A 16,212-nucleotide genomic window follows, 5' to 3' on the forward strand; every position below is an offset into this window, starting at 1 on the left:
TCATTTTCCACAGGAGATTCTCTCTTTGTTTTTTTGCTTTAATTTTTCCCTTTTAGCTCTTTCTCTGTGTGTTTTTTTTCCTTTTTTTTTTCCTGTATGCATAAAATACCACAATGACAAACTGTGGTGCCCGTGAGTGAGTGACAGCTGAAATAAGAGAAATGACTAATCAGGCTTCCTGAAGCCCTGTCGCATGGAGATTAAATGAGCCCTTTTTTCTTCCCCCCTCAATGAGAATTGTGGGCATTTGAATAATAATATTATAGTCTCCATTAGGATGACAGTGGGGGAAAAAAAATCGGCTCAGACCTGTGATTATTCCTTCAATCTAATAATTATTTAAATACCAGATAACTCCTTTCAGCCTAATTGAGGCCTTTCAGCTGCTTGGGTTTATATTGTGTCCCTGAATTTACTCTCTCTTTCACCTTGCGTTACTAATAGCTTCAGATTGCTTTTAAGGCCATATTTTAAACTCGCTTCCAAAAGCAGGAAAAAAAAAAAAAAAAAGGAAAAAATTAAGGGTCAAATAGTATTAAGGATCAGAGTTAAAATCACACACTCTCTGTTTTCCCTGGTGTTTAACTCCCCAGCTGCAGGGACCCATCCCCAGCCCCCTCCTCAGGGTAGGCAGTGATTTCTCTGAGGTTTGGGGTCTGAGCACAGCTCAGTCCCTGCCCTGTACCCCATGGGGAGGCAGCAGAAGCTGCTCCAGGGGGTGATGGATAGGGAGTTGGGGGTGGATCATCATCTGTCTCCTGGCTTGTTGGGGTGGGGGGGGTCTGCTCGTGTTCTGTCATCTTCAAATAATGTTTGGAAGTGTGGATTCTTCTTCCTGGGTGATCTCTGTTGCCTCTGGCAGTGGCTGCTCACAAATACTCTGCAAATCCTTGGCTGTGAGGCACCAGGGAGAAGTGGGGATTCAGCTGGCAGCACCCCAGCTCCAGAGCCTCTCTGCCTTTTGTATTCTCTCTGCATGGACCCAGTGCTGCAGAAGAAATAAAACTGCTGTGGTCTAAGTGGCTCCCATTGCCCCATGTATATAAAATGTAATTCTTTCAGAATTTATTAATTTCTAGCTTGTGCTGCTCCTTCCTCGCTGTGTAGTGGAATAACTTCTTAAAAATTGGGTAGCTGCTGAGCAGGAAAGCTGTAGTGGGCCTGAAGAATCTCTTTCACTTGCTGGACTGCCCTTGAACCAGAGCATTCTGCTCCCAAAGCTCTTCCTCAGGGAATAGGGAGCTGGGGTAGGATGTGGTTTGGGGCTCCTGGTCGTGAGGGATGCTTTGGGTTTGGAGGAAGGCTCCAGGACTGCAGGGCTGAGCACCTTTTGGGACACTCCAGTGCTTGGGGTTTCTCCTGGATGGATCTGGAGGTGCTTGGCTGCTCTGCCACACACACACAAGGATCTCTCGGTGCCAAAGCTGCTGAGATGCCAGGGCAGTGGTGCTACAGCTGGGGGTCACCAGCAGCCTTGGCACGGAGAGCCCTCTCTGAGCAGAGCCTCAGGAACAGTTTGATTTGTGTCCTTTTGAAGGGTTCTGGATCTAGGGAATGGTTTGGGGATGTTCCCCAAGAAATATAATGAGAAGAGGGTCACCCACTGGGGTGGCTGCTTTGTGCCCCAGTCACCCAAACAACAACCAGAAGGCTGCAGGGGCTGGGAGAGAAACTGGAAATGAAGAGGTTGGAAGTGAGGAGGGAGCAGGCAGAGAAACGGATCCCTGAGCAGAACGAGCAGCCCATTACCGTCCTCTTTCTCCTGCCTTGTCAGTGACACCCCCAACGTGCAGCCCAGGGACACGGCTCCTTTGTCACCTTTCTCAGGGCTCCTTTGTCACCTCTCAGACGCAGCCGGCTCTGACTCCTGGCAGTAACAAGCCTCAGGAGTGGTCGTTCCTTGACACTCGCTGATGAGCTCAGTGGAGCTTTTCAGCAGCCTGAATTATTTTAAATACCAAAAGGGAGCTCAGCATCGATGGGGGGGATGAGGATGAGGACAGCTGCTGAATGGGTGGCAGCTTCCTGCACCCAGGGCAGGGGAGCAGAGTCACATCTGCAAAGGGGGTGAATTTCACCCTGGTGTCTGTATTTTTGTGTGCTTGGGGGTGAATTTCACCCCGGTGTGTGTGTGCCTGGGGCTTGTGTGGCAGTGGGGACTCTCCCTGCAGAGATGGCAAGTGCAAGGGTGGGTTGTGCTCAGCCTCTTCCCAGGGCTGGTGTGACCCTGTTGTGCTGTGAGGTGGTGGAGAACATCCCTCCCCAGGACAAGGTGGAATGGTTGCTTTGATCATCCAGCCTGGAGCATGTCAGGAATGCATAACTGGGGATAAAGGAGAATTTTGTGATGGTTTTCTGAGTTCAGGCGGTCAGGCACATCTGTGGTGATGAACAAGGCTGAGGTCAGGCCAGGAGCACAAGTCATGGTCTGGTCTGGAGGTGATGACAAGGATGAGGCACAATCCAGTGACCCCCAGGTGTCTGTGGAAGGTTCAGGGATGTTCTCACATAGTGTCTGCATCAGTGTTGGTTCTGCTGGGTCCTGGCTGCCTCGGGGGTGCTCAGCTGGTGTCACTTCCAGACACTCTGCAGGAGCCCAGGGTGGTGTTGGAGGTGCAGGGCTGAGCTGGGAACTGAGCTGAAACCTCTCCTGTGTGATGATCCCCACCAGACCACCCTTAAGTGAAACAGACGTGGAAATGTGTGAGCTTGGGTTGTCTTTCATGTTCATGTCTCAGCCAGGACAGTCTGCCACCTTACAGAGGTGCCAGATGATGAGGTGGAGCAGGCAGAGGGTCACAAAGGTCCCTCTGTGACAGCTCCTGCATCCGTGCTGTGCGGAAGGGTGGGGGAAAAGCTCTGCTGTAAACACCTCGAGCTCAGCCAGAGCCTCTCCGAGGCAAGCAGCCACTTCCGAAGGAAATTCCAGCCCTGTGATTCCTGATGCAGCCTGATGGCCACAAGCAGGGATTCAGCCATCCCCCTGAATGAGATTTGGGTGCTTCAGGAGCACCTCCAAAACCAAACCAAACCAAAAACCCAGCTGCCTTTCACACGTGGTTGACACAAGGTCTCCACTCAAGTCTGGTGTGTGGATGCTCAATGAACTTGCCTGCAGGAGACTGACTTCTCCCTCGGGTTTCCAAGTGAAATCAGGGGATTTAGAGGTAGAAAACACCTCTTTTCTCCTCTGTTGGTTCCCACAACATGCCCTGCATGAGACATCCTTCTAGCTTGGCTGGTTGGGTGTGGGAGCTGGGGGCTGAAGCTGATTCATCCTCTCCCATGGCTGAGCAGAGTTTGTTGGAACAGCCAAACCACAAAAGAAATTAACATGTAGAGGGTGAACCAAGTGGCAAAACACCAGTCCTGAACTGTTTACCAATAAGTTGAGAGACCTGCTTAATTCTTGTTGGGCTTAAAGACGTCCTGACTTTATCTCAAGGACTGTGTAATTAGAAAGTCTCCTTTGAATTTTATCTGCGGGGCACACTGGATCTAATCCTTTGCTCTGTGTGCTGCTTTTGTTTCCCCAGAACCATGTGAGGGACACTGCTGGGGCTCAGGACACGCACGGGGAACACGGAGTTTGCCTTTCCCAGGATGGAGCAGAGGAAGAACCGGCCTTGGGTACCGGACTCGGATGGCTGCTCGGTGGCTTTGCTCTGCCTCTTCCTGGCATCCCTCTCCAGAAACGTCTCCAGCAACGCCTTGTTCAGCACTTTCCACTCTGAGAATCGGGACTGGACATTCAACCACCTGACCGTCCACCAAGGCACCGGAGCAGTTTATGTTGGAGCTATCAATAGGGTTTACAAGCTTTCGGGTAACCTGACCATTTTGGTGGCTCATAAAACCGGTCCCGAGGAGGACAACAAATCCTGCTACCCCCCCCTCATCGTCCAGCCCTGCAGCGAGATCCTCACCCTCACCAACAACGTCAACAAGCTGCTGATCATCGACTACTCTGAGAACAGGCTGCTGGCTTGTGGCAGCCTCTACCAGGGGGTCTGCAAGCTGCTGCGCCTGGACGACCTCTTCATCCTGGTGGAGCCCTCGCACAAGAAGGAGCACTACCTCTCCAGCGTCAACAAGACGGGCACCATGTACGGGGTCATCGTGCGCTCGGAGGGGGAAGATGGGAAGCTCTTCATTGGCACGGCAGTGGATGGGAAGCAGGATTATTTCCCCACCCTCTCCAGCCGCAAACTCCCCCGGGACCCGGAGTCGTCGGCCATGCTGGATTACGAGCTCCACAGCGACTTCGTCTCATCCCTCATCAAAATCCCCTCGGATACCTTGGCCCTCGTTTCACACTTCGACATCTTCTACATCTACGGCTTCGCCAGTGGCAACTTTGTCTATTTTTTGACTGTGCAGCCAGAGACCCCGGAGGGAGTCTCCATCAACTCTGCCTCCGACCTCTTTTACACCTCTCGCATCGTCCGGCTCTGCAAAGACGACCCCAAGTTCCACTCCTACGTCTCCCTGCCCTTTGGCTGCACCAAGGGGGACACCGAGTACCGCCTCCTGCAAGCAGCTTACCTCTCCAAGCCAGGAGATGTGTTGGCCAAGTCCCTCAACATCACGGCCCAGGAGGATGTCCTCTTTGCCATCTTCTCCAAGGGACAGAAGCAGTACCACCAGCCCCCCGACGACTCCGCGCTCTGCGTCTTCCCCATCCGCGCCATCAACGCTCAGATCAAGGACCGCCTGCAGTCCTGCTACCAGGGGGAAGGCAACCTGGAGCTCAACTGGCTGCTGGGGAAGGATGTCCAGTGCACCAAAGCGGTAAGGATGCTCTGCGTGGGGGCCGTGATAGCTCTGGAGAACCAGATTCCAGCCCTGTGGGATGTGAGCTTGAAGAACGGGATCTTTCTGTGCCTCGGTTTCCCCAAACACAGAAAAGGCATCGTGGTCCTTACCAGATGCTTGGTGATGACAGTGAAAGGAAGGGGGAGAATTTAGGCAGATGAGTAAAAGTTCATTGGAAGGGTTCATTGTCAATCTGGGGCCCTGGAAACTGGAGGAAGGCTCTTACCCTTCCCTGAGCAGGAGAGTGTTATCAGCAAACTAATGAGAGAAATTGTCTTTTGTATTTTTATTCTTTAATCTAGATTCACATGTTTGTGAACCACATGTTTGTTCCTGAGCTGACACGGGAATCCCTGGGGCCTTCTTTTGCCAGGCATATTATGTTTGGCTGCTGGGAGGAGATAAACGTGGGTGAAGTGAATTGAAAGAAGGAAGGGGAAGAGAAGCTTGAGCACTGCCTTGCACAGAGGAGTCATCTCATGGCACTTATGAGATGTTCCTGAGCATTTGGTAGTTAATGTTCCTGGTAAAAAAGAAGTGGATTGCAGTTGGTGTGATGGGAAGCAGCCACCCATGCCACCACCCTGTGTCAGGCAGGAGTTCAGCCCAGCAAACTCAGTGATAGGATTTACAACCCCAGACTGCCAGCAGGATGATTTTCCTTCACTCCTGACAGGTCGTGTTCCAGGGAGAAGCCAGGGTCCATGTTCCCTGTGTCATGGAAAGGAAACTGAGGCAGAGAGAGATGGTTTGCAGGAGATTCACAGCTGAGGGATGGAAGGAGCAGGAGTGCATCTCTGTGCTCTGGCACTGGGGTGTTTTACACTGCCAGAGCCCCTTCCCTGTGTGGTCACACTCCTCTCCAGGGCAGCCAGGCCTTTTCACCAGACCCATGTTCACATGGGGAAGGTTTTTTTGCCCTAGAGCTGGGCTTTTTGTGCCAGAGGGAGGTGGCTGCCCCTGAAAAGCAGCGTTCTTACCCGGGGGGTGAGCTCAGCCACATCCAGATGTCTTCTGGCTGCTGGCTCCCACCCCGTGGTGCCACCTCTGGGAACCTGAGTGTGTAGCTGCCCCGTTTCACTCACAACTGCCCCAAACCTCATCTTTCCAGCCAGTCCCCATCGATGACAATTTCTGTGGGCTCGACATCAACCAGCCCCTGGGAGGCTCCACTCCAGTGGATGGGGTGATGCTCTTCACCTCCAGCCGGGACAGGATGACTTCTGTTGCTTCCTACGTCTACAACGGGTACAGCGTGGTGTTCGTGGGGACCAAGACTGGCAAGCTGAAGAAGGTAAGCTTGTTTCTGTGCTTTTGGGGAGCTAGAATTAATTTTTCATCTCTCCCGGGACACTCTGGAAGGGCTGTTGTGTCTCGGAGGTGTTTCCCTGTGTGAAACTGGGAGCTGGGCAGGAGCAAAAATCAGTCTGGGTCACAGAGAGCCTTGTGTTGGAGAGGCAAAGATCATCCATGTGTGCTGTTAGGAGGCAGTGGTGGTGCTGGGCTTCTTTTGAAGCAGAGAAGGGCAAAGCCTTGGGGAAGGTGCTGCAGCTTGGGCCTGGGAAAGGGTCCAAAGGAGGCCACATGGTTCCAGTGGCATTACAGCTTCTGAGCATCTCTGTTACAGCATTCTGGTGCTGCTTGTCTGCTTTGGTTTGCATTTTATCACTCAGTGGCCTGTGGAGTGTCTGTGTTTGTGGGGCTGGTGCAGAAATTATTAGGGAAATGGTGAGGCAGTCTGAATAGAGAGAAGTAAGGGCCTGGCTTGCACTTTCTGAGCAGGAGTAAACCTCAGGAAGCTGTGTGCAGGGGCTCTGATCTTTCCTTATTTTTGGCACACTGATGGATAGCATGCAGTAGTTTTGAGTTGTTTCCCAGCAATCCTTCTGCAACTTGTGTTGGAGGCCATGAGTTAGAAAGCTTTAGCTGAGGGCAGAATTGCTGATGGTGTCAGGATGCTCGGACATGGAGAGAGAGGAATGGGTTAATTTGGCTGCTTTTGGAAACCAAGCCTCAGGGCAAAGTCCTGCTGCTTCTCTCTGTCTCTTGCCTCCTGCTCTTCCCTCTGACAGCTGGATGATTGATCAGTCCTGGAAGATAACATTCCTCACCTTCTGCATCACAAGGGCTGGGGCTGGTTGCCCAGGGCAAAGAGATGCTCTGCTGGTTCCCTCTCCCAGCTCAGTGGGTGGGGAGATGTCCCAGGATTTTTAGGAGTTGAAATTCAACCGGATTTTTTTCCAGAAGCCTCCAACCTGCTCTTAATTCCCTGGCACACACTGGGACACAGTGGGAGCTGCAGCTGGAAGGCAGCTCAGCAGGGGGTGGAGGGGGCTGATCCAGCTCCTGCAAAACTATCCTGAGAGATGCTGCTCTGGCAAGCTGAGATCCTTCAAATTAACCTAAAATATAACTGGCAGCACTAGGTGAGCCCGCTCAGTGCAGATCCTGTTTCCTGGTACCAGGGAAAGAGTTAACAAATGTAATCAACAGCAGGCTGTTAATTTTTTTTGTGTCCTTAAGCAGCAGGGAATTTCTTCCTCATCTATCCAGGAAGATACAAGGACAGGCTGATACTGCACTTGAATGTCTGCATCATTTTAATTACATCAGTTCATTAATATTCATCCAGCACTCTACAAGTGCTGAGTAGTACTAAATTAGGTGCCTCCCTGGTGCCTCTCCAGTTGCAGTGGGGCAGTGTTGAACTGGGGGGGCGAGTGGGTTTGTGAGCAGAGCCCCCCACCCCCTGCCCACCCCCTGCATGGCTCACACTGGGATTTTTTAACTTGTACCAGAGATGTCTCAGCTGGTGGGACCCCTGCATCTTGTCCTCATGAGCAGATCTGTGCCATCCTCTGCTGCATGGGGCTGGCAGTGTTGTTCTTTATCTCGTGGTTCTGTCTACACCTTGAATAAATCTTTTCTCCTGTGACACGTGGGATTATCTTTAAATGGCCTCAGAGAGGCCGTGTGGAGTGTAGGAAGCTGCTTTGTGTTGACCTGCAGAGCATCCAGACCCCATGGGCAGTTCCCAGGTTGTCTCCAGTTTTTGTGTCTGTTCCTAGACCAGACATGTCTCCAAGTCAGTCATTTCCATAGCTCTCCTTCCCCTTATGTGAAATGGGGGTGGTAAAAGTGTACACACCCCTGTGGGTGCCAGAGATGCAGAGATATTTGATGGATGCCTCGTCTCCTCCTGCTCACCCCCTGCCTATCTGCCTACACAATTCCTGTCTGAATTTCTGTGTCACACCTATTACCTCTCCCACATCTGTGGGTTTACTATGGAAACAAGCTGGTGGCTCAGTCTGGGGTTTCAAAGAAGACACTTTTGTGTAGCTGGAGGAAAGAAGTCAGGGAGGCAGCTCTGAAACCTTTCAAATTTGTCTGTGTTCCCCTGGTGAGAATTCATCACCGTGTTACCTCACTCATGTCCTCCTTCCCATCACCTGCTTGGTGGCTTTCTCTGAGTGGCTGAAAAGCAAACGTGTTGCTTTTGGATCCTTTGGATATAAAGCACAGGTACCTGGGATGCAGCATTCCCTGCAGCTGGGTGGTCCAGGTGTCCTTCCCAAGTGTCTCAGCTTCAAAGTTCGGGGAGGAAGTGGGAAGGTGGAAGGTGGTCATGTTAGATACGTAATGATTCAAAACTGGGGATTCCTGCAATAAAACAATTTCCATTGAGCAAAATTAGAGGAGACATTAACACAACAGTTAGCAGCAACTAACTGCTGGGGGAGATGTGTTGGCCTGCTTGTTCTGTTGATGGGCTTCATACAATTCCATCAATATTGATGTGTGATGCCTTTGGTTTTGACACTAATCATCACTACGAATTAAATTTGCAGCCATATAATTAGGGCTGCCATTAGTAGGGCCTCCAGCTAAGCACTGCTGTGCTGGTTGTCTTTTTCCTAATGGAGATCAGCATCCAGGGAACTGAGCTGATGTGGTGTGCCTGCTGGATGCTGAGACTGAAGGGAAAACTGTATTTGCTCCATGTCGAGGGGCTCCTCTGAAAGGCAGGTGCATGGGGAGGTCAGACTCAGGCTTCCCAAGAAGTGCACTGGAGCTGCTTTAAACTTCCTGGCAGTTTTCTGCTCTTCTCTGGAGATTTATCAACTTATTGGGAGAGGGGAAGAGTGCAGGAAGAGGAACCCTCAGCCTGAAGGGCTGCTCTTGCAGGATTTGTTTCCATTTCCCTTCTCTTCTTCATGCAAATCTTGCCATTCATTCCTCCCACTCTGTTCCTGGACATGCCCAGTTCATTTCATCAGGCTGAGCTGGGATAGCAGCTGAAAATCAATCTTGTATTTCATCCCAAGAGGTGTGTTTCTTATTAGATCTAATAAATCAGTGAAGTGCCCTTCATTCAGCCTGTCAATGGAGGGCATTGTTTGTGAAGAAGAATAAATAAATGTCTCTTCTGTGCCTGACAGAGCACCCTCTGTGTGCTGCTTTGCTGTGGTGCTCTTAGTGCCTGCTGTAGGAGCCCAGATCCTGCAGTGGGAGCCTGGAGATCCAGCTGGGAATGCTCCTGGATGTGCTCCTGGGGTGGCTGGCAGAGAGAGGCAGGGAGTCCAGGTTAGGTTATTCCAGGTGCTCCAAGGTGAAGGACTGTGTGTGTGTGTGTGTGTGTGTGTGCATCTCCATTCACCCCCCATCCTCCTGCATGCTCTGAACTGGACCAGACTGACCCAACAGTGGCTCCAATCCACTGTGTCAGGAGAGGTCACCTGAGAACTGCTGCTCAGGACCTGCCTGGAGCAGAAGTGCTGCAAAAAAAATAAATACATAGTGCTGGAAATAGTTTTCATGAGTGGAAAGCAGTTCCTGCTCACCTGCTGGATGCCTGACATGTGGTGCTAACATCATCTGCCCTTGACTCTAGGGGGATGAAGCTCCTCTCCTGCAAGAGGCAGTGACAGCTGAAGGGATGATGCAAGTGGGGAAAGAGCAGACTTCAGCTCTGCTCTGTGTCCTGGGATGTGAGGGGTTTATTCAGTTGGGCTGATTTAGTTTCTTCCATTAGTGTGAATAAAACAAATCTTTCCCAATGAAGTATCCGTCTGAACCTGCCCTTATCTGACTTCATTCTCTGGGTGGTTATCTCATCCTTTTAATTTCTCCTTAATTATCCCCCCTGCTTGCATGCTGAGCACTTTAGGAGACAGTTGGTTGCATCAGTGTGTGGAGAAGCCAGGAAGACATCAGGCAGGTAGAGAACAGATGAGAATCATCCCTCTGCTTCCCAAGGGAGAGGGGTTTGGGGTCAGGTCAGGGCTTTGCTGACTCAATGATCAACCCTTGGCACTCAGCCCCGTGTCCCAGCAGAGCTGTGAGGTTGGCAGATGATCCTTGCTTCACTTTATTCATGGGAATTTGTGTGAGGGAAAGTGAAAAGTGGTCAAAGCCAACAGAGAGCCCTGAGGTGCAGCTTTCAGGGCTGGAGAAAGGGGCAGAGCTGCCAAGTCCTTCTAGACTCTGAGTTTGAGCAGTCCAGGAATGTCCTTACCACCTCTTTAAGGCATGAAATCGGCCTCCTCCTCACATTGCTCCTCTAGTTCTGTTATCTGTTGCCTGGCAGAATAAGTTAAATACAAAAAAATGACAAGTTGAGGTGTATTTTTAGAGCTGCTGGAGAGTTGAGGGGCAAAGTGCTCAGGAATTGCTACGGGAAATGGAGCCAGGTGGGCTCAGAGGCTGCTTTAATCTGTTTCTTGGCTCATGAGATGGTGAGGACTCGAGTTCTTATTTAGGTTCAGGCACCTTGAAAAATCAGCTTGAAATTCTGGAGTGCAACAACTCCAGCCCATTCGTTCCCAAAGGAAGTGGAGGTAGGAAAGGCTGCAAGTGCACAAACACCAACCTGTCCCAGAGCTCTTGTAACATCACCCCAAAGGCCAGGGGAAATAGTTACCAAAAAGGCTGCTTTTCCCCTTTGGGAACATACGGGTTTTTTCTTTAACAAATTTAGAAGTTAATTAATCCACCACACCTTTTATAAGAAGAGGATTTTTATCTCTTTTTATGAGGATGAAGTGAGGCAGAAGTTATTCCTCCCCCCATTTCTGCTAGAAGCAGAGCTACATAAGCATTCACTTCAGCAAAGCTTTTTTTCTTCTTCAAGTAATCTCGGTGAAAAATAGCAGGAAAAAATACCAAGCTATTTGGTGACTTCATCTTGATTTCTGTGACTGTCCCCTGCTCCAAATCTGAGGAGCTGCTGTGTTCTGGGTTGGTTTTTGGGGGGGTAGGGCAGTGTTAGACTCCTGCCTTTCTATTTAGGAGTCAGAAAGTTCATGGTTTTTTTACTCTATATATGTATTTTACTGCAGGCTTTTAAAATCCTCAGAGGTCCAAACAAACATGAAGTCTTTGTCCATTTGTAAGACCTGAAATCCCCGGGTGGCAAAAACACTGCGAGAAGCCCGAGCTGTGTTGCCTCTCTAAATACCTCCTTGAGGCAAAAAGAAAAAAGTGGAAAACACAAAGGTGCCAGGAGAGAGGGGGGAATCCACAGGAAGAGCCCAGCACACTGACACGACCCCCCCACCACTGCTGCTCCTGCAAAAAGGTTGGGATTTGGGGAAAAGCAGCTGAGGTCAATGCTGTGCAGGAGCAGAACTGCCCTGGGCTGGGGGTGCTTTCCCTCCAGCATCTCCCCTGATGCTGCCTGGAATGTTTCCTCAATCCCACCATCAGGTTTACGACCCGTTGTTGTTAGGGTTGCTTTTTGCTGCCGGGCAGGGCAACGCCAGTGTGAGCAGGGCTGTAAAATCCTGGATGGGTTGGGAAGGCAAATCCATCACTTGCTGGGCTGCCCGCTCTTTACGGCTGTGCCAGGCAGGAGGGGATTGGCTGTGGCCAACCTCTGGATTAGCATTAAACCATTACTCCTGCTCTGATGCATGCTCTCTCCCCACCTCCCCCAGCCTTTTATTACCTTCTTTTCATTTCTGCCGGGATGCATGGACAGGCAGATGCAGACATTTCAGCCTGTGAGGAGCTCTTTGCCAGCAGCCCAGCCTGAGCTGGAAAGGCGGTGGGTGAGGGGAAGAGAAAACCCCTGCCAGGGGCTGGGGAGGGCAGAGCCCGGGGGGAATTTTGCTTTGGAGAAGTTCCCCTGGGTCTGTGGTTAGGCCAGAGGCTTTCCTGGCTGTGATTTGGATGGAAAAAGCAGCAAAATTTAAGTTAATATGTGGTTGCTGCTTATTGCCAGCAATGGCAGCAGCTCCTGGCTCCTCTCCCAGGCACCCCCCTGCACTCACACTGTCCAAGGGGCTGATGTGTTCAGTCTTTCCATGCTTTTAGGCTTTGTTTGTGCCTTTTCCCCCACCATTCTCACCTAGAGTGTAGAATATAGTGCTGATTGGGTGGGCAGGCTGAGGGACAGAAACGTGGGGCTCCCCAGGAGGGTGGAAAGGATGCTTGGAGTCTGCTTCTCCTGTTAGCCACCAGTTATATGTAGCTGACATTGAATGTGCTACTCAAGCTTGCAATGTTCTGCTCTGTAATTTGAACTTGCACGTTGTGATTTCCACCCTGTCCACGGCCATGTCCCACCTGGGGCTCTCTCAGCCCCGAGGCCACGGGGAAGGGCTTTGCAGTCTGGTCACAGCAGGGTCTGGCCTGGCACCAAGGAGATGTGGCAGTGATTCCATCTGCCAGGCAGCTCTCCCTCACGGGCAGGTTTCCCTGGGCATCCATTCCCTGTCTATAAAATGATATCAATAATATAAGCTGGTCAGAGCTGGGCTGAGCTGAGGAGCAGCCACTGCTGGTCCATCCTGGGCAGCCTGCTGGGCCCAGGGCAGGAGGGCTGAGGAATAAATTGGCTGAGAGAGAGGGTTTGAGGTTCCTCTGTGCATGGGCAGGGCTGGAATGATCAGTGAGTGGCTTTGGCAGCAGCTGCCCCATCATCCCCTGCCTGCTCCTCAGCCAGGGACCCTCTCACCTTTCCTGATTATTCATCCTCACGTGGCTACACATCTCTGCATCAAATAAATACTTGCAGATGAAAGTGGTGTGCATTTAAAATGAATGTACACATCATACAGGCAACTGTTCTACAGGGCAGGGTTTTTTCTTTCTTTTTTTTCTTTTTTTTTTGTGGTAAGCTGCTAAATTATTTATTGTGTGCTGGGCTTTAATCTTATATAAACCTGCCTGCAGGCCTTACACAAACCAGCCTGAGCATCTTGTGCAGCAGGAGGCAGGCAGCACAGAGCCTGGGGTGAGGTTTGTGCCTCTTGCTGCAGCTGTGTCCCCTCCCCAGGTTACTCAGAGCAGCAGCAGGACCTGGTGCCTTGGTCATTGCCACTGACTCAGGGAGTGATTTGCATTTGCTGCTTGGAGAGGATGCCAGTCCTGAGATGCCCCTGGGTGGAACAGAGCAGGAGTTGGTCCCTTGAGCTGCTCAAAGTAAAGAAAAAAGGGTGAGGAAGAGAGACTGGGGTAAAACAAGGTCTTTCAAACACACAGGGCTGTACCTCCAGCTGGGAGCACTTTCCTTCCCCAGGGCCTGGGAGCATTGGCAGCCTGCAACCTCCCAGCTCTCAGTTAATGTTTGGCTCAGTAATGTGCTGTTTGCTTTTGCTCATCCTCCTGCAGCCAGTGCCTTATTAGTTGGAAAGCAGAGCATCCTCCTGCCTGCCTGCAGTTCTGAGTTGTGTTGAGGCTTTTAGCCTGACACTCTTGAGGCTTTCTGCTCCCAGGAAGTGCCAGGGGGGATGTGGATGTGAAGGGGTTTTCCTGGTTCTACATGCTTAAATTAGGGAATGGCAGAGCTGGAATAAAACCAGAGTTCCCTCCTCCCACCTGCTCCTTTCTTTTGACTCCCAGATCATCTGCACTTCTTGAGGACACTTGGGCCAAATCCTTCTGCAGAGTTTGGGTGCCAGAGGACAGCAACCTGACCCTCTCTGGCTTTCTGATGATGCCCTTGTGGGGCAGGGCCTTTCACATTGGGAGTGTGGTCTTGTCATGGAGAAAGAAATAACTGGAATAATCTGGATATTAAAGGCTGAGGGAGCAGGTATATTGTACGAGAGGCTGAGAAGCATTAGAGCCAAGCAGTGTTTCTGCCTGTGGTTTTCCTAGCAGGAAAGGGGATAACATCACCTCCTCACTTGCTGGGCAGTTTGAAAATTACTTTGCAACCCAAAGTGGAAAGAAAACAAGATAAACACCACTCTTAGACATCAGCTGGTAGCTGTGTTTAAATGCCCTGGATTTCAGACCAAATTGAAATGGGCACAGCAAACATTTGCCCTTTTTTTCCTCCCTGGTTTTCCTGGATGCAGGGGGCAGGTGTGGGGTTGGCTCAAGGCCCTCCCTGTGTTGTGGATTTTCAAGCACTGGCACCACACTGGGGTTTTGCTTGCAGTGTTGTCCCTCTGAGGAGATGCTAGAGAGTTTAGTTTCCTGCTGGAGATGTGTCCTGCAGCTTGCACTTATTAATTAAAAGCTAAAGTGGAAATTCCCTCGGTGTGCTTCAGCTCAGAGCTGCCTCCATCTTCCCAGCCCTTTTCCCACTGAACCAGCAGGACCTTTCATCCAGGGACAACAGACATTTCCCTGCCATTTCTTAACTCCCTGTGTGGGATGCTGCTATGGGGGGAAGGGACTGAGGGTCCAGAGCTCCTTTTTCTCACTCTCTGGAGCTTGCTCAGCAGCACAACTGGGGACTGAGAGCCATGAACTCCAGAGACTTAACTTGGGTTTTCTCTTCAGCAATCTGGGCTGGACTTACCCCTCTCTGCAAGAAGGAAGCCCTGAGCTTTAGAGAAGCTGTGGGGCTTCAGTGATTGCAGTGTGGTCAGAGGGGAAGGAATGAATAGAAGCAAAGCAATTGATATTGGTGGCTGAGAGAGCAATCAAATGCTCCGTGCACAGGAGAAACCTTCCTGCCACTGGTGGGGTTTGGTTGGTACCTGCAGAGCCTGGATTGCCATGGAAATGCTGCAGGAAGCGTGTGTGGATCCAGGGCAAACAGCACAAAATGCCAATTATGGGGGATGAGAAGATGGTGGCTCAATATTTGCTGGAGAAAACAAACAAGCTTAATGTTTTTCAAGTGTGCTGCATGGAGACCGTGATTGTGCAGAAACCTGTGATCAGAGGCACCAGGCAGCCCAGGTTCAGCAGGATCAATGTGCTATTCCTCCAGGAGCATTAAAGAACAGGCAATGCCTTCTGGAAACTGTTGATAAAGCTCTCTTTTTAGAATCATTTCTGCTTCTCCAGCACAAATGTACTATTTCTTGTTTGTGTGTGTTGCTTTCTTCATTCACTCTTTTATTATTAGGGACATTTACATGAAAACAGCATTTTTTGCTCTCACAGCATATTCCCCAATTGCAGCTGTGCTTCCTCAGCTGGAGAGCTCTACCTTGCCTTGAAACGGGGCTGCCCCTCTCCTGGGGGCAATTTTATCCACACTGGCTTGGGGACAGGCACATGGGGATGGTTCCTCTCTGAGTGAGGCAGCAGAGATGTCCCCATGCTCTGGAGAGGATGTCCCAGCTCATCCTTTGCTCTCTGTTCCCTCTGAGCCATCTCGTGACCTGGTTGGGGTTGCTCGGTGTGGGGTTTTTTTTCTCCTGTGCTTTGGAATTGTTGGTCCCTTTTCAGCAGAAAGTGTCAAACCCCTGGGCAGGGAGGAATCCTGGCTCTGGGCAGCAGAAGTGGTTTTGAAAAAGAGTTAATGGAGATGTCTGGCAGGCAGAGAGGTTATACCTGATAATGGAGATGAAAACCCAAAAGCTCACGTTTAGGGTGTGAGGGATGCCGTGTTTATTCACCCCAGATCCTGCTGCAAAAAAAGCAGCACAAACCCAAATCCCCCTGGCAAGCACCTGGAGAAGGAGCTGAGGGCTTTGCTTCCTCCTGCTGCCCCACTTCGCTTTCCTCAGGGGAAATGGGAACTCCAGAGGGGTGAAGCACATCTCAAATTTCTTCTAGCTCTGTTTCTGCTCTAGCTTTGCTTTGGGGGGTTGGCATTTAGGTGGATTTTTGCTGGCATCTTGATAAGCTTGAGATAATCCCCCCCAAAAAATGAAAAAGAGAAACCCACAGGAGAGCAAAGGCTGCTGTGGGATGGGCAGCAGCCTCCTCCTCCTCCTCCATCCCCACTGCCCCACTCAAGCCAGCACCCGTGCCTGGCAAGAGCTCTGTGCTGGCTGATTTATAGAAGCAAATGGATGGAGAGGTGAAATTCCTCCCTTTGCTGCTTCTCTCACCCCTGACCCCTCTACATTTCTTGCTTCTGACCCCTGAATTTCAAAACTGACCTTCTGTACCAGGCAGGAGGGAGGGCAGGCAAAGGGCAAGAGTAGCTGAGCTGTGTCTGGGAGGTGGGGAGCAGCAGAGTGATGGCTGGAGGCAGAGGGA

At 50.9% G+C, this 16,212-nt stretch overlaps 1 protein-coding gene across 3 annotated transcripts in view; it reads left to right on the top strand.

The window, feature by feature from the left end:
• PLXNA2 (plexin A2) overlaps positions 1 to 16,212 on the top strand; it is a 132,651-nt gene that overhangs the window by 14,576 nt on the left and 101,863 nt on the right. For all 3 annotated transcript variants that reach the window (XM_030465520.1, XM_030465522.1, XM_030465521.1), the window contains exons 2-3: positions 3,537 to 4,791; positions 5,927 to 6,109. In XM_030465520.1, coding sequence (XP_030321380.1) covers positions 3,604 to 4,791; positions 5,927 to 6,109 — 1,371 coding nt within the window. In that variant the 5' untranslated portion in view covers positions 3,537 to 3,603. The remainder of the gene's footprint in view (positions 1 to 3,536; positions 4,792 to 5,926; positions 6,110 to 16,212) is intronic.

The sequence above is a fragment of the Calypte anna genome, chromosome 26 (genome assembly GCF_003957555.1).
Source record: "Calypte anna isolate BGI_N300 chromosome 26, bCalAnn1_v1.p, whole genome shotgun sequence".
Classification (NCBI taxonomy): Eukaryota; Metazoa; Chordata; class Aves; order Apodiformes; family Trochilidae; genus Calypte; species Calypte anna.